At 33.7% G+C, this 23,259-nt stretch overlaps 3 protein-coding genes and 1 long non-coding RNA gene across 4 annotated transcripts; 3 read left to right on the forward strand and 1 right to left on the reverse strand.

Annotated features, from left to right (window-relative positions):
* Positions 1-349: 349 nt before the first annotated feature.
* LOC116116002 lies at positions 350-1,278 on the forward strand. The gene is made up of 2 exons (XR_004125756.1): positions 350-419; positions 887-1,278. It is a non-coding gene; the product is annotated as an uncharacterized LOC116116002 (long non-coding RNA).
* A 684-nt stretch (positions 1,279-1,962) lies between these two features.
* LOC116116003 (nuclear pore complex protein NUP160-like) lies at positions 1,963-11,115 on the forward strand. The gene is made up of 16 exons (XM_031402117.1): positions 1,963-2,136; positions 2,203-2,266; positions 2,696-2,745; positions 4,186-4,349; positions 5,121-5,197; positions 5,314-5,660; positions 6,186-6,254; positions 6,355-6,673; positions 7,251-7,379; positions 7,769-7,877; positions 7,977-8,048; positions 8,166-8,289; positions 9,112-9,219; positions 9,579-9,719; positions 10,406-10,579; positions 10,675-11,115. The coding sequence occupies exons 1-16, from the start codon at positions 1,963-1,965 to the stop codon at positions 10,717-10,719; spliced, it is 2,166 nt and encodes a 721-aa protein (XP_031257977.1). The 3' UTR covers positions 10,720-11,115.
* Positions 11,116-13,001: 1,886 nt separating this feature from the next.
* On the forward strand, positions 13,002-16,009 carry LOC116115999. Its single transcript, XM_031402114.1, has 9 exons — positions 13,002-13,171; positions 13,254-13,311; positions 13,527-13,635; positions 14,033-14,177; positions 14,456-14,507; positions 14,603-14,749; positions 14,836-14,947; positions 15,277-15,403; positions 15,536-16,009. The coding sequence occupies exons 1-9, from the start codon at positions 13,020-13,022 to the stop codon at positions 15,990-15,992; spliced, it is 1,359 nt and encodes a 452-aa protein (XP_031257974.1). The 5' UTR covers positions 13,002-13,019; the 3' UTR covers positions 15,993-16,009.
* Positions 16,010-16,993: 984 nt separating this feature from the next.
* LOC116115997 (WD repeat-containing protein 76-like) lies at positions 16,994-20,520 on the reverse strand. Its single transcript, XM_031402112.1, has 5 exons — positions 20,214-20,520; positions 18,797-19,598; positions 18,105-18,511; positions 17,907-18,005; positions 16,994-17,494 (listed from the first exon to the last, which is right to left on the reverse strand). Exons 1-5 carry the CDS (start codon positions 20,342-20,344, stop codon positions 17,281-17,283), a joined length of 1,653 nt encoding a protein of 550 aa, XP_031257972.1. The 5' UTR covers positions 20,345-20,520; the 3' UTR covers positions 16,994-17,280.
* Between the last annotated feature and the right edge of the window lie 2,739 nt (positions 20,521-23,259).

Here is a 23,259-nt window from a genome sequence, read left to right on the forward strand (position 1 = left end):
CAATAATTTTGACTCAATAATTTTCTTTTTTCCTGACTATCGTCTAGTGAAAATAATTTTTTATTGCTCGAAACTACATACATCATAACACTCTACTAACTTAGTGATGCATGCTCGACATGCAAAGTTCATATCCAAACTCATCATTGACCCAAACAAATATGACTCTTATACTATGATAAATTAACTTAAGTAGAACTCATTCTCAAAAACTAGTTCAAAAGAAGAGAGAGGTCAACCAAATATATACACTATAATATTCAACTATCTCGACCACATGGGACAATACAACTTCTAAGAAATATAAGTTAATAAACTGCATTTACATAACCCCAATACAGAAAACCANTTTGCTTACTGAAAATGGGAACACTAAGGATGATCTTAGGCTCCCAACTGATGATAGTCTGCTGAGCCAGGTCAAATTATTTATCCCTGTTTCCATGTCAGGGAATATTACATTCAATTTCATTTATGAGACTGCTGACTTTCTGCTCAATTTTAGCTACTTTCACTTATTTCTTATGGTGTTTTTGTGTGTATTTTTGTAGAAGTACTAGGAAATTCTTTTTACAAAAGGATTTATCTAGATTTTCTAAAAATGCATTTCAAGTGATACTGTTATTCAAAAAGCAGAATCTATTGAAGCACATGGATGGGTTTTTAGGCCCCAAAAAGGGTTTCCTTTTACCTCAGTCAAATGATATGTGAAATGAATTAATGTAAAGGGTTTTTGATTATTTGAAAGAACCTTTTGACCGCACTAAATTTACTCTTTTAACTTGTTTATATGTTTGTGGTTTTTGAATGTGTATTGAAAGCATGTTTTAAATGTTCGGAAAGTTCAACTTATTATTTGCATGTGTTGAATTATTGTTGAATGCAGATCAAGGAAGGATTTGAATCAGGGAAGGATTTGGTTGTGAGCGTGATGTCTGCTATGGGTGAGGAGCAGATCTGTGCCCTGAAGGACATTGGCCCTAAGAATTAGTTTTACCATCTCTGTCATTGTTATGTTTGGTCTTCTATGTTTTCTGAAAAAAAAAAAAAAAAAAGAAAGAAAGAAAGAAAGAAAGAGAGAAATTCTGATCATCTAGATTTTGCATTTTATATTTGAAAATGTTGTGTTATGTTGTGGGAAAACCGTAGCCTGCTTGGAATATGTGGTAGTGCATTTGTGATGGGTGGGTAATTGGTTGCACCTTGTTAAAAAAATTATGGTGTTTTAATTTGTGTAATGAATTAAAATATCAGTGAGAAATGGTTCTTTGGCTTTCATTTTTTTTGTTGATATTAATAGAATGAAAAATGGCCCTCATTTGCATGTACAAAGAGCAAACATAGTGGCGGGTAATGATTGTTTAGGGGAATTTGATTTTTCTACTCATTTTGATGATTATAATGCCTCTCTTAAATTCCAACTTGTAAGATTATCAAGTCATAATAAAAAATAATTAAGGATTTTGCATGGAATTTAATCTTAGTTACATTATTTACTTACAAACATTGTTTTAAGAGCCGGACCGGCCAGTCCAATCGGTTGGATCGGGAACCGGTCACGTGTCCGGTTCGAGTCAACCCCAAAACCGTTATAATGCATTAAACCGCTTTAAACCGTTTGAAAACCGGATAAACTCAGCGAACCGTCGGTCAAACCGGTTGAAACTTTAAAACCCCTAAATCCTTAATACGCAATCGAAGGCCTTTCTTTGTTTCTCAGCTTCTTCTCAGTCTCGGTTTCTCTAATTCTTTGTGAAAATTTCTTAGCTTTTTCTCTTCTCTGCGAAAATTTCTCAGTTTCTTCTGTGTTCTCTACGAAAATTTATCTCTGAAATCCCACTCAAATCGCAATCAACTCCACTTACCGAAGTCTGAAATCCCAACTGAACTCTCTGAAATCGACGACGATGTCTTCCTCCCTCGCCGGAAATCGACGACGTCTTCCTCTCTCGTTAGAAATCGATGACGACAGCTCCTTTCCTCGTTGGAAATCGACGGCGACAACTCCAATTGTTGACGACAGCTCCATTCCTCGATCCAGGTTATAAACACGCCATTCCTCGATCCAGCTTCAATAATGATTTCATTGCAAACTTTACTGAGTTATTTTATGTACAACTATCAACTGATTTTGTGGTATGTTTGTTGCTAAGTACTTATTGTATGTGCATGTATTTCCAGATTATGTATTTGTATTTCCAGGTTATAAACACGTCTTACTTGAATGTTTATATGTTTGTGAATGGAATAAGGACTTATGAGGACAGTATGTTGCATGATGAATGATGACATAGCAAGAATACAACTTGACTTGATTCCGATGATTAAAGAAATTGTTACTGAGTGGCTTATCATTCTCTTTTTTGGCACCACACCTTCTGAATCACCTGCAATACAAGATTTCAGCTCTATAAACCAAAAGAAAATCAATTTCCTACTCTAAATTGATGGGTTGACAGATAGTTTTATTCAAACGAAATTACAATAAAAGTTGAATTCTCTTATCTGATTTTGATTAGTATCTTATATGTCTAGTTAAGTTTTGTTGAAATATTATATCTAATTGCTATTATAAACGAAAAGAAAATCAACTTCTTGGAAATTAATGAGTTGACAAATATTTTTGCCTGAATGACAATTCAATTAAGTTCAAAATTGTCTAATTTTATTTTTGATTAATATTCTGTATTTACAGCCAATATGATTCGAACTCTAAGGGCTTTGGGGCTTAAAATTGAAATCCTTGTAAATTAATTGACACAAAAGAAAATACATGTACTCTTCAAATGACAATTCAATTAAGTGTGATGACGTCACCGGTCCAATTGACGGTCCAACCGGTTGGACCGTGACCCGGCCAGTAGAGCAGGTTGCTCTCCGATTCGATTTTTAAAACAATGCTTATAAATCAAAAAGTAGTATTCTGATGCTTGAAATGTGAGAGCGGTCGCTCATTTCAGTTTTCAGTATATATATTTGTGTTTTGAGAAAAAACAAAATAAATTTTATACAACTATTTGGGTTCCTTTGACTCTGAAGAAAATACCATTTGAATCAAATGATCCCAACAATTTGGAAGGGAGCTAAACATTTGGTACTTTTGTTACCATTTGTGCCCTAAGGCTAAGGTTGCATTTGGGAGGCAGGATTACATTAGGAAAGTGTTTGGTGAAGTATGAGAGTGAATAAAAATATTTATATTCAACATTAATTAAAAACTTTTAACATTTAATTTTAAATTATAAAATACTTTCGTCCTCTAATTTTAATAATAAGAATAATAATCCCGTTGTTCTGGGATAAATTTGATTCCAATTCCAATCTCCAAAACCTTCCAACAAACAAAGAATTTAGTCCAATCTCAGCCCCCATGTGAAAGTTGCATCTTTTACAATTATCAACTAACTTTACATAAGCTTGTATCAAAACATTGTAAAGTTTCCAAGGAAAAAAATCCCAAGTTTCAATATGCATTTACAATTCATGTATTTATTTTATACGATCAAAAATAATATCACATCACACTTATAAATACTCTATACAAAATGTTTTCTATAAATGATTTTGTATAAAACCTTTGCAACTGTAATATGACTCTTAAAATAATTGAGATATTTGATAGAATTTAATAATAGATAATTCAATTACAAAAATAAGTTGTACAATGATTCGCAGTATACAATTATCTTTACCTGCTCTTCATCTCAAACTCAAATTAACACATTTAGAATAGAGTAAATGACTTTTTCCCACCTACAGACTTTTAAAATACCACTTTACTATCTAAACTTATATTTTATTTTTTTGACATTATTGTGATCTCACACCACCATTATTATCTTTCCCGATCTTCACTCACTAAAACCCTTCAAACCCTACTCCTGTTAACTCTGCCAATTGTCAACAATCGAACGATTAGAGTTTGTCCAACTGTCTCTCCCAAGTCAAATTCTTCTCAACCTTCTAACACTAAAAGATTCATCGGTCTCCTCTCTTCAAAAGCTCAAACAGTTTGCACTGAGTTTGCTCTCTTTTAGTCACAAGAATATAAATTTAGGTATTAAAGTGGCATTTTAAAAGCATGTGGGTAGTAAAACGTCATTAAACCATTATTTGGGTGGGAAAAAGTCATTAACTCTTTAGACCAAAGAGAAACATTAAAAATTATGGTTTTTCTCTTTTTAGTACTNGCAAAAGGAGAAAATATTTAGAAGTATCCAAGATACTGGTGGTGATTGGTCTCTTCTTCAACATCTTTTGGGATGTTGCCTTCTGGCACAAGCACAATGTGGATTACCTGGAATTCTTAAAGAGAAGAAAGTCACTGAAGCTGTTCGTTGTTTCTTCAGGTATTTAATATCTTTATAAATATCGTAATTACTTGCTATAATCTTCGTGTTCTACTGTGTAACCTACGAAATCAGCTCCAGAGGGGGCACTGGAATCTGACTTGTCTGGCAAATTGAGAAAAAAGATAATGTAAAATTTTCACTTAGTTTTATTTCATATTTCAGAATTTTGTTTCTAATGGTTCAAAAGTTCATCAGCAGACAGGCTTCAGTTTTTGAGAATGGGAAAAGCTACTGAACCTGTTGGACATGTGTTAATGAGAGCTGTTTGGGAGCTTGTACTTGTTTTGATGCAAAGTTCCATTAAATGATGATAGATTGAGAGCATTGGGCTGTATGTTTGCCCAAAATATTATACTAATTTTAGTTAAATTTGTTTAGTTTATTGGATTTTTGACTATTATCTTAGGGATCTTTTTCAAAACTTAATACCTCTCTGTACGATTGAGGCTCTCTGCTCATCTCAGTAATTGGATTTTCATATTTTTGGACCATGTCCAGACTTCTTGCTTCTGGCATAAAGCAGATTTGGCTTGTATGTTTAATAATTAACTTCTTTTCAAATTCTTTTGCAGTGTAAAACATAATGTGAGTTCTCTATAATTAGGTAGCAAAATCAGCTCTAAAATCATATTTTCTTAATAAACATTATTTTTTCAATAGATAATTACTGTTTTTCTTTCTCAAACTGATTATTATATTTGGCTTATGCTTATTTGCTTAAATGCCTATAGCGTGGTTTTTGATTGGCATTTAAACTACTTACTGCAGAGCTTCATCTGGACAAGGAGCTTGTGAGGCTTTGCAAAGTTTATCTCACAAAACAGGGTTGCCACATCTTGGTTTAAGTAAGTTGATTCAAGAAAATTCTAATAATTCCACACAAAGCAACAATTCTTTGATCTTTTGAACTAATGGCTGATATAATTTTTTCATTAATTTAAATCTTTATTTTTCAACCCAGATGGTTGTTTGTCATCTGCTGCATGGAAGCTTCATTACTATCAATGGGCAATGCAGATATTTGAGCAATATAATAGTAGTGAAGGTTCTTGCCAGTTTGCTCTTGCTGCACTTGAGCAAGTTGATGAAGCTGTTGGTCCAGAAGATGATTGTTATGGTGGAAATCCACAAAATGAATCAGCCACTACTATCAAAGGGCGACTTTGGGCGAATGTCTTCAAATTTACTTTAGATCTTAATCTTTTACATGATGCATACTGTGCAATAATTTCAAATCCTGATGAGGAGAGCAAATACATCTGCCTGAGACGTTTTGTTATAGTTCTCTACGAGCGCAAAGCAACAAAGGTTCTGTACCAAATCATAATTCTTCCTTTTGTTCTTCATTGTTTGTTACTGGTATCGTTATTAATTTTTGCCTTTAGAAAGGAATGAAAACAGATTATATTCTTAAACTGGAGTTTGGGTAATGTAATTTAGGAACATGAACCACTTTATAACTTGACCTCCATGGGGTGATGAACATATTCTCTCCAATTATACTTCTGTTTTCAAATTAGGAATCAAGTATATGCCAAACACTGGAGTTAACGGGGACTGAAAAAGCCATAAATGTTAGCAGGGAATCACCATCAATTTCTTGTTATTATGTCATTTTCACTTTCCAAGTTTACAGTTCTTGTCTAGTGTTACACATGTAATTATTTTTGTTTACCAAAGTAAATAGAGTTGTATTATTTTATGTGATGTGTGGGAGAACCTGCTCAAAGTTTATTGCGAGTGTCTATAGAGTTCCTCATTTTTATTCCTAGGAAACAAACTTTTTAATCAATATTTTAATTATTTGGGGACTTTCATATATGTTTACTACAGTTTCTTTGTGATGGTCAACTACCCTTCATTGGTTTAGCAGAGAAGATTGAACGAGAGCTTGCCTGGAAGGTATGTCCTAGCTGCAAAGAAGAAAATCAAGTTTCCTTGCTTCTGCATTCTCAATAGTTTCTTGCTTACTGTTTATCTTTGACATATTTGCACTAATCAGGCAGAACGTTCAGATGTCTTGGCGAGACCAAACCCATATAAGTTGCTTTATGCATTTGAAATGCAAAGGCATAACTGGAGAAGGGCAGCTACTTACATATACCTGTATTCTGCTCGTTTGAGAAATGGACCACTTCCAAAAGATCACCAGCAGATTTTATTGGTGCTTCAAGAGAGGCTGAATGGGCTTTCTGCAGCTATCAATGCCCTGCATCTTGTTCATCCTACATATGCTTGGATTGATCCTTTGCTTGGGCAAACTTCTTTTCAAAATGAGAATTATCCTAGTAAAAAGGCTAAAAAGATGGTAAAAGAACAATGTAAGTAGTCAACCAAGAAATTTGGTTTTTATGTTTGCTATTTTGCTAGGTTTTGTGTGTGTTTGGGATTGCTGTAACTTATGAAATAAATAAACAACTCAAAAGTGTTGGGTAATTATCTTACAAAAGTGATTATGCTATAAGCTGATTTTTTATTAAGGATTTTCAAAATCATTTAGGAGTAGGATTTCAAGATCAGCCTATATCGTGGTCTGATAAAATTATAAATCTAAAGGTATCCTAATAAAATAATATATATTGCAACATAGTATTATATTAATCATTATCCAAATTAATTACCAATTACAATTACCAAATACATATACGATTTAAAAACACAAGTTTTAATTAAAGTTTATCAAATTTCTTGTACGTTGTCTGTACAGTAGATTATCTTCTATAGCCTGGCTACAGCAGTCTCAAACTGGCTCTTCATATTTGATTTTTCCTTGGTATATGTTTATATTGCAGCCCACTGGTGACTTATTGACTGGATATTTAGTTGATATTTCTTTATGTTTATAAAATGACGGATGTAATATTTAGTTCAAGGAAATAATATGCTTTCTCATTGCAGTGGCTGGCAATGATATTCAACCTCAAAGGCTGCATTCATATATAGATATTCAGAAACTTGAGAAAGAGTTTGTGCTAACTTCGGCTGAATACTTACTCTCAGTGGAAAATGTCAAATGGACATTTAATGGTAATCTTCTTTATGGGGTCCTATATTATTATGATTTAACCGGGTGCATCTACTAGACCTTAAACTCAATGTGTTAGTGTAGTTGTCTCCTATATAACATAGTATTTGGCATGGGTATAGAATGGAATGTCAACAAAGCAGATCAGTACTCATGCCGTGGTATCTGACACATATACTCCCACGGTCTCTAACAATTTGTTAAATTTAATTTCCTTGTTATCTTTGCTTGCTGTGGGGAAATCACGAAATCTATTATTAAAAAAATTGTCGTTATTTTCTTTTTCTCAAGATTTGTTCTAAGAATTTTTTGAGTATTAGCTTTCCTTTGTTGCTTATCTTTTCTTTTCCATATTAAATAACGTATTATTTATATACTAAATTTCTTCCAGGAATTGACAAAGCCCCATTAGATTTGGTTGATCTGCTGGTCCAGAAAAATTTGTATGATATGGCATTTACAGTTCTTTTAAACTTTTGCAAGGGTTCAAGATTGAAGAGGTATATATATTTTGTTCTTGGGTTGCATAATATATTCCACAGTTAGCATACATGCTTCCTTTCACATTTCAGTAATATTACATTTTTCCTTTTGCTCAGTGAATTGGAGAGAGTTTTCTCTGCTATGTCATTAAACTGTTGTCCGAGTAAAGCAGGTTCCTCTTATAGCGGGTAAGACAATTCTCATCCGAGCAACTCTGGTTTGCTTTTGTTCATTTACTTTGAACCATGTGTATCTCCTTGTAAATGTATTATACTGTGATTTACTAATCTTAAGAATGATTTCAGGACTCCCAGTCTCTTGCTTACATCATCAAAAGATGAAGTGGTTGTTCATGGTTCTCCTGATAACATACCGACCACTAAACAACACAAGGCGAATGGTCAATGGGAAACCCTGGAGCTCTATCTTGTCAGTATTATTTGCATGTTTTAATTTTTTGGCTTCCTTTTTTCTTTTTGCTACTCTTAACTAAGTTAATATATATTTCTGCCTGCGGCACTTCAACTTGAATACCTAATACTGTATATTAACTATGTCTAGATGAAGACAGTAGTATGAAAATAATTCTAGCAGAAGTAGCTTAACTAACATATATTATTATTATGTTTTTTCACTCAACATTTCCCTCTAATGTCTCTTTTTTTCCTTTCTCTCTTAGTCCTGAACTTACACAATTTAGTTCAGATGGGGCTAAGCTAGTCTAGAGATTTATTTTGTTTTCTAATACGGCTAATTGGTAAAACTCTTGGGAATTAAATTTGATATTGAGAGTTCTTTAAGTACTTAGTGGTACATTTACTTGCACCTCATGCTGTTTCTACATATGATTGGAAGGAAGTTGATAGGGATTGCAAGTGCTGATTTTGTGTTGAAACTGAATACTGATGGGACAACGCTAACTTTTGGGCTTCTACGTCACATAAATTTTTTATGTGCCTTGTATTCTTAACAATTGGGAGGCTGAAGTGATGTGATTAACGGAGTGTTTTCCTTTTTATTTATTTATTTATTTATTTTTGGATTTGAGGACCTTTTTTATGTCCTGTATCTTTAGTTAGTTTTTGTTTTTGGGCTATCTTTACTCATACATGTATAGATATACTGTGGACAGCTTGTTCACTTCTTTGTAATACTCTTGTCAATTTATAATGTTTTCTTGAGTTTCTTTTAAAAAAAAAAAACATTTTTGCTCCGTCAAATCTCCCCTGACGGAATATTTCATAATTGCAGGAAAAATATAAAGATTTCCATGCTGGATTACCAGTAGTTGTTGCTGAGACACTTCTTCGCATGGATTCAGAGATTGAGTTGCCTCTATGGTTGGTTCATATGTTCAAGGTGATTTTTCTTGCTAGACGATGGACATCTTGTTTTTATCGACTGTGTGATGAATCCAGAAGGGACAAACATATACTGATCCTTTTATTAGTTTTTTTATTGATATATTCATCAACCTAGTATTATTCTTGAGGGCCCTTCTTGCGTTGGCAAGCTTGATTAAGTGACTCTAGTTTACTCTATATGATTCTAGCTGTCCAAGATGTTTATGATGATCCGTTTCATCAAGCTCTTCCCTTTCCACAATTAATTCTCTTTTATAAGTCCATTGTCTTTCACTAGAGCTGCATAGTTTCTCATCATTGTAGTATGATGATATGTCATGCCAAAATCTATTTGTGTTTCCATTGGTTTGACAGGATGGTCAAAGAGATAGGACCAAGGGTATGACTGGCCAAGAATCAAGTCCTGCATCCTTGTTTCGACTATATGTTGATTATGGTCGATATACAGAGGCAACAAATTTGCTGCTGGAGTACATAGAGTCATTTGCGTCAATGGTAAGTTTCTATCTTCCCTGGCTATCTTATCTTGCATACTAGACCAGCCAATATCCCTGTTTGTATGTTTGTTTTAACCAGGACTATCATTGAACTCTTAAAATTGTGAAAATTTATGCTACTATACAACTGATTTTGGACATGGTTTGGATGCAAATTTGCTCTCCCCATGTTGTGAGAAAAGCAATTGTGTGAGCCTTTTAAATCTTTGTCCGAAGAGAGAACTTTTGATAACTTGTGCTTTTAGCTGTGCAATGCCTAAGCATCATCAATATTGGCTTTTTTTTAATCACACTTGTACATAATTTTATGTATATCTCTGAATTCTAATTTAAGCAATCCTTGTCCCATCTTTAGTAATGGAACCGTAGTAGATACTGGATAAGTCTTCTCGGTCATCTTAAAGGCATTGATTAAGTGTCCAAATTATTGGATGGGGATCATCGTTCATCCCTAATTTGATTTCGGGGGCAGGGATTGATGTCTTTGGCCTGGCTGGGGCGAATCCCTAAAACCCATAAAACTTGAATAAAATTTAATATTTTCTTAAAAAAGAAAATTACAAAGTCTAACTATACCTAATTTATTTGTTTTTGCTCTAGATATTATGTTCATCTACAAGTGTTTTTTAATGATATTCCAATGGTTGAGTACTAAAGAATGCTGCCGTTGTAAAACTTTTGCAGAGACCAGCTGACATTATTAATAGGAAAAGACCATTTGCTGTTTGGTTCCCATACACAACAATAGAGCGTCTATGGTGCCAACTCGAGGATATGACCAGGTTGGGTCACATGGTTGATCAGTGTGAAAAGCTAAGAAGGATACTACATGGAGCTTTGCTGAAACATCTCAAGCTGGTATGTTGTATTGTAGATTAATAACACTTTTTTTGCAATCAAATTTAATCACACAAGTTTCTGACATGCCCATTCGATCTTATTCATGATTTCAGCAAAAGGTGGACTCAGACGACGCAATTTTTTCTGCATCCGGTTAAAAGAAATGTCAACAAGTAGATTTGACAGAGCAATCAGTTTCAGTAGTGAGGCATGTTTATATATGTAATATTTGGTATTTGCAGTTGCTGTAAATTGTCTGAGCGAATTCAAGAATTATTTAGTTATTGCATAGATATGATTGCTGATTGGAGGGTGGTAAAGATGGCTAGCTAATAGATGCTTTGGCCATCACAAAGACAAGGATCTTGAGCCTTAGGTTGACTGCAGAGTTCATCGAAGTTGTACAGTTGGAGATCTTTTATTTTTGTCTGTGTATTATGTTTCATGAACATTAACTCCCTAAAGTGTTTACTGTTGTAGCTCGAATTTTGTACTAGATGTATGACTTTGGCATGCCAGATTACATGGAAAAATATCTTGATATGATTGATCAACATTTGATTTTATAACATTGGAGGGGAAATGGCTTAGAAAAAGAGAGGGACTAGGTCGAATGTATTAGGAAGACTCGCGAATTTGCAACATCATCTTGTATGGGGCACTTTGTAAGTGTAGCATTTCTTTGTATTGTATAAGGCTAAAAAAAAAAGGAATTTGAAGACTAGGTTTTTGATGTTTGCATCAATGTTTTAAAACCTAACCCGAGGTGAAACTCGACAAAGTTGTTGGATCTCAGGTTGACCAGTTTAGCTGGTGGTCAAATCGGGTGACAAAAAAATTAAAATTTTGTAAATACACCCTTGAAAGTTATGTAAGCCTTTACAGGTTTGAAATTTAGCAAACATATCCTAAAATACAAAACTAGTTGACGACAATGATATCTCAAATGCAATCCCAATCATCCATTGAGCCTATTCCCTATAAAATCTAGTCAAGATTTGACAGAAATTGGTTTGATTTCGGTTAGATCTCATGGACGTCGACATTTCAAGTTAAATCTCATTGATGTTGGCATCGACAAACCTTCCCATCACTCTGAAAATAGTTCACTTTGCCTCTTGACCAAAACCCACCTCACCCTATTGGGCCTACCCTCGTTAGCCTCGTAAATCATCGGCAAAAGCTAGTTGTTGTCGTCGCCTATTTTTTTTCGATTTCTAGTCGATTCATCCATCGAAAATCAACTCTGTCGCGACCATTGCACTTATAGACATTTTTTCTTTAGAAGCTCTAATATCTCGACCTTCAGTTGTTCATCGATCATTATCTCAATTTTTAAGGGTTTTTGGTGAATAGTAAAACAGATAATTCGGTCCAGTGAAAGCCTTGGGTCCTGGTTGAACCGATTCAACTGGCTAGCCTGGGTTTTAAAACAATGTTTTGCATTATCAATTGACATTTATTTCACTACTATCGTAAGAAATATGTGCAGTATTCGAATTCTATTATCTATGTTGATGAGTGTCAAATAATGCTGGTTACTGAAACGATATAATAGTAATATTGGTCGAAATATATGTTGCATTAGAGTAAGCATATATATATATATATATTGGGATGAAATATTATCAATTAGGGTATAAATTCTTCAAACTTTATTAATGAGAAAATAGAAGTTATAAATTGTTCAATTAAGTGACAATGAACATTTACATAAGGTTAGACTTATTATTATTATTATTTAAATAATTAAGGTATTCGGGCACAATTGTTATTTGAGCCCGCTTAATTTTCAAGGTTACAGAATACTCTATAAGTCCAATGGATCAAGATAATTGTACAAATGTGATAGGTACTTTTCTTACGACTCAAACACAAGACCCGACATAAGACCCTTAGATATAACTAACCCCAGTTGTTAAAGAACTTGCCACTCGACCACAAGGGAAGATGTTAGATTTAATTTAAATAAGGGTAAAGATGTAATTGAATTCTGTTTTACAAAATAAATAATAAAAACTAAAAATCATCAAATTAAAAAACTAACAAAAGTTATTAATGATCGTTTTTTACAAAATAAATAATAATTAGATTTTTTCATTTTATTAAATTTTCTTGACAAATTATATTAAAAAGCACTATTTTAAAGTTTGAGTTGAAAACTAGTCTGGTTAGAAGGGAAATTATGAAGTTGAAGAACAAATTCTCCAAGCTTAGAGAAGCTTCACATGGAGGGCTTAAATGGGATGAATGTGTTAAACTCAACACTTTCTTGCAGCAGTTTATATAAACAGAAGAAACCCTCTGGGGGGTTTTTTGATACTTTTGGAAACTTATGGATCCAAATGTACATTTATCCTATATTTGGGGCTAGATGTAATTAACAGACATGTTAAAACTACCGGCAGAATTAACTATATCGTACCAGTAACTGTTAGATATAATCTCAAAACGCGCCATGCCGCCGCCGCCGCTACCGGCCGGCAAGAGTCTTCTGGCCGATTGGAAGTCGCCGGTAATCGGCGGCGACCACCACCACCACTGTCGTTTACGCAGTAGAAGAACCGCTTCACAAGTTGTAGTCTCGTCTCTCCCCCAACGTCCTCTCAGGTCATCTTTCTAGTACTTTTAAATTATTTTTTATTTATTTTAATTAAAGACAGATAATTTCAATTATAATAATTAAATGCAGATACGCCGTGCTCGGTGCTGGCTTTGCTGGTCTCTCAGTTGCTTGGCATTTGTTGAAAGTACTCTTTTATTTTTATTTGTTTTTATTTATTTTTAAGTAAATCACATAAAGGGCACTAAAAGGTATAAATTTTGATTAGATTAATGTATTATATCTACCCAAACACAAAAAAAAGATAGATTTTGCAATGTATGGATTTATTAATAAAAAATTTGCCTTTTGCTGGCTTTGAAGGTGTTGTTGAAGTTGAATTTGGTTTCATTGAATGTGCAGGAGAGTGCTAAGGAGTTGGATGTATACATTGATATATATGATGAGATTGGCATTGGAGGTGGTGCTTCTGGAGTATCTGGAGGACTCCTTCATCCTTATTCTCCTAAAGGTTTTCATTGAATAATCTTCTTTAGATGTATGCTACTTTTGTTGTTTTGATACGGGTCCGTTTTGTACGGTTTATTAACTAAGTTCCGGAAGATGGTTCTGTGTTATTGAAGGTAAAGATATCGGGAATGTTTTGATCACATGAGAAAATGCTTGTTTTAATTTCTGAAATAACATGTTTTTTTCTTATTGACTTCATTTTAAAATTGACAATAAATTTAAATACTAGAAAGTTTTTTTTGGTTGGTAGATAAGTTGTAGAAAACTTCGTACTGTGTTTGTTTTACGTTCTTTACCAGTTCTGTCTAGCCTAGATGGTTTTTGGTAACTATGTGAATGTTGTTTGAGAAGTTGAGATTTTTTTTTTCCTTTGGAATTACATGTTGTAATTTTTGCAGCTAAGCTTCTTTGGCGGGGTGCTGAATGTTGGAAAGAAAGTTTAAAGCTTTTAAGCATTGCAGAAGCAGCAATTTGTTCAGGAGAATCGAATTCTGAAATGGTGGAATCTGGTCCAAATTTGGGTGAATTTGTAGTAAGGAGAAGGTTTGTCTCCTTTTCAGTCAAGTTTCTCTTTCATTTCATGCTAAATTTTCTTTCTAGATCTTGATATTCCTTCTCAAACAAGTGTGGTATAAAAAATACGCACTCCAGGGTGCAATTAATGTTGTTGTCGAATCAGATTCCTTTTATGTTCACTTTGTTGTTTATACGCAGGGGACTTGGAAATTCATTTAGATTCCTATATTTTTGGATATAAGCTGAAATCTTATTCTCTGCATCAATTAGCTCTTACATATTCCATTGCTTTCATTTTCATTCAGGGGCATATTGAGGCCTGCAACCAATACGAAGACCTTGACTACATTGAATGATGTAATTTTTCTGAAACTCCTGAATGGAACTTGAATATATTTGTGATTGATAAATGATTTTCTGGTAATATTGATATTTCTGGCTTATGTCATTAGAATGCTCAGAACTGCCTTTCCAGTTGCAGAATCGAGACTATTGGTAAGGATGCTGCCCGAAGTCTTGTTCCAAATTTATGTGTTCCTTTGAACGCTGCCTTTTATATGCCTGATGCTGTCAATGTTCATCCTCAGCGCTATCTTCAGGTGTGAAGAACTAAGACACTGACCTTTTTACTTTGAGTTTTCATTTGCTTTTTGTAAATTTTCTTTGTTTTGTGGTTATCTACTAGGGGCTCTTCTTAGCATGTAAAAATCTAGTGAAGGAATTGTCTACTTCTGGTTTTGGAAGGAAAGAGTTGTATCTTCATAAAAAATCTATCAGTAATCTCCTTGAATTAGAAGGTAATCTCTCATTCTGTTGATTAAACTTCTTTTTTTTTTTTTCTCTCTGTATATTACAAACGGTGATTAAAACTGCTGGACAGATTTTCATGTTTTAGGATTCCCAGGTACTGCCCATCTAGTTTGTATGCAACAATCTTATGATATACTTGAGTTTCTTATGTATAGACAGGCAGGCAGTTGTCATTTTTCTATATGCTTAATCGTGTTTAGCTCATGTCGTGGGTGTTTTCCAGAGTTGTGAAGCATATATTTCATGCTCCAAACATAGTATACTTAATGAAAACATTTTCTTTTGTAGAACTCTGATCTCTGCTTTATGTGTTTAGGGGAATATGATGCGGTGATCATATGCATGGGTGCCAAAGCAGACATACTTCCAGAGCTCTCTGGGAAGCTTCCTTTGAGAACATGCCGAGGAGTCATTGCTTGCCTACAACCATCTGATGGTATAGGGTAAAGTTACTATATGCTTTATTATGCATTAAAAGCCTATGGTTTAGTGAACAATATCATGTGCTTTGTTACCATTTGATGGGAAAACTTTATTCTTTCGCAAGACTTATTCTTTGGAATGCTATACTTCAGGCAAGATTATCCAGATGATGGCCCATCAATATTGTCAGATGCATGGCTAGCTGTCCAGGGGCCTCGCAGTGTATATATGGGCTCAACATGGGAATGGAAATCAAGAAATTCGTCACCAAATGTCTCAGCGGATGAAGCTTCGCAAGCCTTAGAAGAGCTTCTGCCGAAGGCATCGTCCATATATCCAGGCATAAAGAATTGGTCTTTCACTGGAGCTAGGGCAGGTTTGAGAGCAATGCCACCACTTACAGCCAACGGATCACTTCCACTTCTGGGTTGCATTGAAGACCTTATTGGTAAAACTCAGACCTCTAAATTCTGGCTATTTGGAGGACTTGGTTCAAGAGGTTTATTGTACCATGCTTGGCTTGGAAAATTAATGGCACAGGCTGTGCTTTCTTCTAATGAACATATAATCCCAGCTGAACTAACTGCATGGAAGAATATAAATCAATAGTCAACTAGAATCTCAAATTCCACTATACTGTGTCGTCTTTGATAGGTTATTTGAAAAAAATGATATTTTGAAAAATTACCTGAATAGGATAAGATCCAATTAAATCAAATAGGATAGAATTTTGAGAATGTGTTTAATATAATATTTAAAAATTATATTAGAATTGGATAAAAATTAGAATAATTGTTTGGTACATTTTTTGAAAAATTTAGATTATATTTTAACCCTCTACATTTGTTAATTTAGTTAAACACTTTCTACAATAAAAATTTATAAATTAACAAAAACATCTCCACTCACTCAAATACTGTCGATAGTTGACCAACACTGTCGGACTGCAGTCGTCGGAATGACACATAATCGATTAAATCTAGTCGACCAGGATTTAGCTGTCATTGTTGATGGCTAAACTATGGCCATCATCAATGACTAGATCTAGTTGTAGATCTGGTTGTTTCTGGCCAGGCCGGTAGTGCATCGTTCCAACGAAAACAGTCGACGGTGGCCAATGATGGTTGTTGGTGGCTTAGAATGGCTTGGATGGGTGGGAATGTTTTTGTTAATGTATAAAGTTTTATTGTAAAATATAATTGTCTTTTACTGTAAAATGTAATTATTTTTAGTTGAACAAAGTTAAAAAAATGTTAGAATAAGATAATAGAAAACAAGTCACACCCAATTTTCATTTTTCATTTTCAATAAAAAAAAATTCTTATCTGATGCAGATTGATTTAAAAAAAAATGATCCCAATAAGTAAACAAACATCCATTTTTTAGTACAAATAAGATAACAGAAAAATGATTCAAAATATGAAAGAAACAAGGGTTATAGTGTTTCAATAATATTTTTACAGATTCCTTGAAAACATATCATCTTTTGTTCAGCTAGAGACAGGACATCAATTCCTCTTTTAACTCTGCCGGTGAAGACAAGAATAATATCAACCCCAAATTGCTCCGCTCTCACAACAAGAAAGAGACATCAAAAATCAACTCCGTTTTATTGTGAAAATTTAGAGTTGTAAAGTGTAAACAATACCTTTATGATAACATGGGATGCGATTTAATTGCTACATCAAAAATTAACTCGATCTTACTGTAAATTTACAGATTACATGAAAGTTCACTAAAACTAGTATAATACTTTCCCTCATAGAGCAGTTTCAAAACTGTGAGTTCAGTTTGACAACTAAAAGTAAATCCTGCAAGCCATGAGTGTCTTCTCAATTGGGTAACAAAAACAGTTGCGTGTCATTTAGCAACTATATTATTACTCTTCTGCAGATTCCTAGCTTGATGTCCACACATAAACCTGGCCTCCACTTGTGGTTCCTGCCAGCGTCCCAACTTCATAAGGGTGTGCATGAAATCTACAAGGAATTGCAGACAAATATGGGCTCTCTAAAGTCTTTATTGTTCTTCTTTGAGCTGGAGAAATTACATCGACTCCTCTTCTCATGTTGCCAATGAAGACATATGAATCGTCCCAGCCCCATACCGCTCTGCTCCAACGTAAAGAAGCAAGTTGTGTTAAAAATATACTCAACTTTCATGATATACAAAGAAGCATGCACTGCAGAAGCAGAAAATGTTGGCTACAGCTCCAACTTTCTCCCCATCGCATCATCATACTGTTCATTTCATCAGAAATAAGCAAGAAATGCCTGAACTTAGGCCTATTAGACATGGGTTTCCGATTTCAAGGGATTAGACTATTTATCGGGGTTTGGCATTGATGCCATTTTATTGCAAAAATTGCAGTTGACACAGGGAACCGCAGATTAAGATGGGAACATTAAGAAAATAAGGATCAGAAAATGTTTTCGACCAAAAGGCTGTTGGATTGGTCATAAAACATAAAGCAGATAATTTGAAACGAAAGACCCATGTTAGCAATTCAGGCAAGAGGAAGACCTGAAAGATGATAACCATCTGCCCGTCTGATTATTATGGTGTATCATGGAAGTGTCCTCAAAGTTGACTCCACTCCATATTCCAACTTTATCATCATAACTACACAAAAAAAAAATAGAAATTAGAGCTTAATGAAATAGCATTAATCTAATACAGAGGAATAAAAGCTAAATGTGTGACCTTAATAAAATAACAAACCTTGTTGTTGCGAGGGATTTCCCAGAGGGTGAGAAGTATGCAGCATGCACAGCCTTTTTATGACTTGCTATCTTCAAAGGTTTGGGTTTATGAGTAGGCATACGTCTCAAATCCCAAAGGCAAGCAGTCCCATCTGAGGAACTACTAGCCATGATACTCAGGTTTTGTGAGTTAAAATCAATGGTGTTGATCCTAGCTTCATGAAGACGACATTCAGTTGTGCATTTTTTAGTTCTAACATCCCAAATATTTAATCCCCCTTGACCTTCACTAAAATATAAGGTGTTCACGTTGTTTGGGTTTTGTGAAAGAGAATATATGGAGTACTCACTGGAGTGAACCAAATCATATACCTCCTTTTCAACATCCATCAATCGGATGAAACCATCATAGCAGCTGGTAAAGATCTGAAATTAAAATCAAAACACCTAGATCAGTAACATCTCATGGAGGACAAGAAACATTAAATAATATAAGAATAGCATAGAAGATTACAAAATACTAGCACTAATTGGCTCACAAAATCACAAAATAAGACTAAAAGCTTATGTTTCGGTACTTGGTTAAATAACACCTACAGCATTTTAAAATTCCGTTGCTTAGTCCAAGTGACATGTGAAAGACATAAGAGAAATGTATAACAAACTGCAAAGATTATGTATGAGACTTTTAATGTTTCAGACAACAAGTACCTTAGACAAGCAAGATTGTTGAACTTCAATTCCTGATATAGGACCAGTATGAGTGCGGTACAAATAAATCCCATCTTCTCCTTCTTGCATAGGATTTAAATTCCAAAATCCAACATTCCCATACTTATTCCCAGCCATAATCATCCTCATGTCATTAGAAGGAAAAAATTTTGCTATCAGTATCCTTCCAGGCATAATTCGTGCTATATTGTTTGGCTTCAAAGTCAATGATCCCAAATCAACAGGACTCCCATGTTCACTCTTCTCTGTCTTCACCACACCCTTCATTAGATCAGAAGAACAAGCGTCATGCTTTCCACTGAACTCATCTTTACAAGCCTTAGACCCATCGAAATCTTTAACTAAGGAACCCAAATCACATTTTTCACTCAAGTTCTCATCACATTCTGGTTTAACACAAACAGCCACTCGTGGTTTCTTTTCAATATCCAAAACTCTATCAGCTTTCTCTTCAATTAAACCACCATGGTGTTGCTTAGCAACAATCAAAATGGCATCGATAAGTGGTCTATCAGAACCAGACTCACTTCTATCAGCATAAGCATCCTTGAAACTAATAGGACCGCTCACATCAGGAGAAGAGGACTCCTCTAAATCAGGAGAAGAGGACTCCTCTAAACTAAAAGACTTCGAATTTTTATTATCAGAATGAGCAAAATCATCAGTTAAACCCTTAGAATCTGGCGGCATCCCTCGAGTTCTTAGAGATCGCCTGATCACAACTGGAGTCTCGGATTTGACCTTCTTCTGTGGACTGACTTTATATGATTTAGTCTCAACTCTGCCACCAACAAAGTAACATACGTGCACAAATCAACTTTTTTGTTTACACATCAATGCACAATCAGAACAATAAAAGACTTATTTTCACAAATACCACTATATATCAAAACCAAACATCAAATATGTAATATTTCAAAGCCTATTTGCATCTTTCTATGCTATAATTCATGTTGTTACAAGTTTTAACATTTCAGAATTACCGGTCAATATTATCTTATCACTGGCTTCATTCACTCCCAAAACCCTAAAAATTTCTCCACAAAAATGATAGATTTGGTGCAGAAAATAGTTTTTCTTTTTCATATCTATTTATTAGTACCTAAAATAAGAAAATGAAGACGGGTTCGTTCTCCGACCCAGCTTTGTACATATCGAGCATCAATTCAATAGAAATAAAATTTACATGACAAATCACAAGCCTCGCTCATTATCAATACCCACATGATTTCTCTAGAAAAAATGATGGCTTCAGGGCAAAAATAGGTTCCTTTTTTTTTTTTTTTTTTTTCTTTTAATCCAAATGAAACCCCAAAAAATGAGAAAATAAAGATGGGTCTTAAATAAAAATTAAAAATCAAACACAAACGCATATAGAGAGAAAAAAGACATATACTTTTGGCGCTTTCCAGCAGCAGAGAGATCGGAGGCCTTGGAGAGTATTTTAAGAGAAGCAAAAACCTCGTCGTTTCGTTTAATGTTTTGAAGTCGTTTTCGCTCGTATTCAGTCAGTTGTTCAGACGCCATTTGAACACAAACTCGAACAGATTCAGAGTGTTTGTGGGTTTTGATAAACGAAGAGTTTTGTTGTGCGTATCAGTGGCGGTGGTGGTTTTTATATGGTTGGTTCTAGTGGGCGGGAAATGGAACCGGCGGGAAAACGTTTCAAGGAGCCACGGGCTTGATAGTAGCCGACAATATGATCTTAGTGTTGGTCTTGCAAGAATTTAGAGAAAAATATATTATTTGTTAAATAAGTTTTAATATATGTAATAAATAAATAAAAATTGCCCAATTGTTGAATTTTATAATATAGTTTTTTCATAAATTAAAAAATTATTGTTTGGTAAAAAAATAAAATTGTATTTTTAACTATGTTAACGGATGAGTTTCAACTTTCTGTTTATTTTTAGCCTTTTTTTGAGTAATTTGGGTCATGAAGAATAGAGAGAGAGTCTTGACTTCACAATAATAAATTTTTAGGGTTTAGTAAATATATATATATATATATTTTTAACTGAGATGTTTGGATCAACTTATGTATCTTTCAAGAATTAGTTAAAGTGTGTTTAAGCTGGTTTGGGCACCCCAGTAAAAAAAAAAAAAATTCAAAGAAATAAACAAATGATAACAAATTAATTTAATAGTAGAATATTAGAGTCCCTTGAGGCCTTTGTCATTCCATTACTTTGGATTTTTATTTTCTCCCATCAATATATCTATATAATGTTGAAGCAGAATGCTGGTTCTAACGCCATGATGGACTGTTGAGAATCGGTATATGATTGCCATGTAGGTTGGTCCACGTGTTTGCTGTTTATTGGGCTTGCTATTTGGTTTGTTCTTCAAATCTTGCACATTCTTCTTCTAATTTGCCATGTAGGATGTCGTTAATTGGTCCCCGTGTTTGTTGTTTATTGAGGTTGACAAAATATGGATTATTCACATACATTCAATTAATGTATGCAATACAGATCTTTCACATTCCTCTTTTGCTGAAGCTGACTGTTGCTTTTGATGCCATGTAGGACTGTTGTGAATCGGTATATGATTGTCATATAGGATGTCGTTAATTGGTCCACGTGTTTGCTGTTTATTGGGCTTGCTATTTGCTTTGCTCTTCAAATCTTTCACATTCCTCTTCTAATTTGCCATGTAGGATGTCGTTCATTGGTCCTTGTGTTTGTTATTTATTGAGGATGACAAAATAGAGATTTTTCACATGCATTCAATTAATGTATTCAATACAGATCTTTCACATTCCTCTTTTAATTTGATAAATTACTAATGATTCATAGCATTCGATTCGTGTATTCAATGTTTTATATGTTTGATATTCACATTCACAGTATATAGATATAGATAGATTGTGTTATTGATTTTCGTGAATATTAAGAGACACATTTTATATCTTTTATATATTCAATATTTTATGCAAACATTTCATATGCTTTTGACACCATGTAGGACTGCTGAAAAATCGGTATATGATTGCCAAGTAGGATGTCATTAATTAGTCCATGTGTTTGCTGTTTATTGGGTTTGCTATTTGGTTTGTTCTTCAAATCTTTCACATTCTTCATCTAATTTTCCATGTAGGATGTCGTTAATTGGTCCTCATGTTTGCTGTTTATTGAGGTTGACAAAATAGAGATTTTTCACATGCATTCAATTAATATATTCAATACAGATTTTTCACATTCCTCTTTTAATTTGATAAATTACTAATGATTCATATGCATTCGATTCATGTATTTAATGTTTCAAACGTTTGATGTTCACAGTCACAGTAAATAGATATAGATAGATTGTGTTATTGATTTCTGTGAATATTAAGAGACACATTATATATCTCTCATATATTCAATGTTTTATGCAAATGTTTGATATTCACATTCAGAGTATATAGATATAGAAAGATTGTATTCGTGATTATTAATTTGTTGATATGGTGTGTTATTGATTTCCATGAATATTAAGAGATAAATTGCACAACCCTTATATATATATATATATCGGTCTATTTTTTTTTTTTTATGCTTTTGGCTATATCTTGATATCTGTTGTTGTGTTGGAACTTACGCAGTGTTGCAGGTATTTTTTTTATTTTTTGGTATTATCATTGCAGTTGGTTGGAATTAGTCTGTTGTTGTATTGTTAGAGGTCCTGTTTGATTACTTATTATTAAGTGTAGGTTTTGTTTTATGTATTTGGTTAACAATTTTGAACAGTATTTTTTGTTGCTTTTGAGTCATTTATGTGAGGAACCATCTTTGTATAATTGTAGTTGTATTTGCTGCTCTACGATTTTTTAGTTGTTTTAAATTATTTTGTTGTTGTGTTGTTGTACTCTTATTTAGTTTTTATGATAACTGCTTTATAGTGCTTTTGTAAGTTCAGGTTACAACAATAAATGGTCGAATCATGCCAAATAAAACCATGCTTTTTGTTGCGGTTGACTTATTTAATTTCCGTATTATTTGGTTTTGAAACACTTTAATAACATGTATATACAATAACACACATTGTCAAAATTAACAATGCTTTTTTTTGTAGTATATATATATTGACTGCTTTTGTAAGTTGAGGTTACAACAATAAAAGTTGAGTTATGTCGAACAATTGTCTGTATATTTGTCGAACAGCTTCCAACAATGCTTCTGTTGTGGTTGACTGATTAATGTGCTATTGCATTTCCTCATGATCACGTCTAATTTTAACAATCGATATAAGTCATTAGTTTGTACAACTTGAGTAAACGAAAGCAATTGGTAGCAAGAATTATTGTAATATGGTTATTTGTTTCTAATACAGTACCTTTGACACTGCGTAATTTTAAGCAATGTGAACAAATATTATGATCTAGGAGAAGCTATATAACTATATAAATTCAGCATAAACACCTCTATTTGTTGAGATAAGCTATATAAAAAATCATTATA

The sequence above is a fragment of the Pistacia vera genome, unplaced genomic scaffold, assembly GCF_008641045.1.
Source record: "Pistacia vera cultivar Batoury unplaced genomic scaffold, PisVer_v2 Contig759, whole genome shotgun sequence".
NCBI lineage: Eukaryota > Viridiplantae > Streptophyta > Magnoliopsida > Sapindales > Anacardiaceae > Pistacia > Pistacia vera.

Bases quoted from the DNA above. Each gene is read 5' to 3' on its own strand.
- LOC116115999 (XM_031402114.1), top strand. From the start codon at position 13,020: ATGCCGCCGCCGCCGCTACCGGCCGGCAAGAGTCTTCTGGCCGATTGG. The intron at 13,172-13,253 runs GTCATCTTTCTA...AATTAAATGCAG, and splicing joins CTCCCCCAACGTCCTCTCAG to ATACGCCGTGCTCGGTGCTG. The intron at 13,312-13,526 runs GTACTCTTTTAT...TTGAATGTGCAG, and splicing joins TTGCTTGGCATTTGTTGAAA to GAGAGTGCTAAGGAGTTGGA.
- LOC116115997 (XM_031402112.1), bottom strand. From the start codon at position 20,344: ATGGCGTCTGAACAACTGACTGAATACGAGCGAAAACGACTTCAAAAC. The intron at 19,599-20,213 runs GTATATGTCTTT...TGTTGGTGGCAG, and splicing joins GCTGCTGGAAAGCGCCAAAA to AGTTGAGACTAAATCATATA. The intron at 18,006-18,104 runs GTTTGTTATTTT...TTTTTTGTGTAG, and splicing joins AAATCCCTCGCAACAACAAG to TTATGATGATAAAGTTGGAA.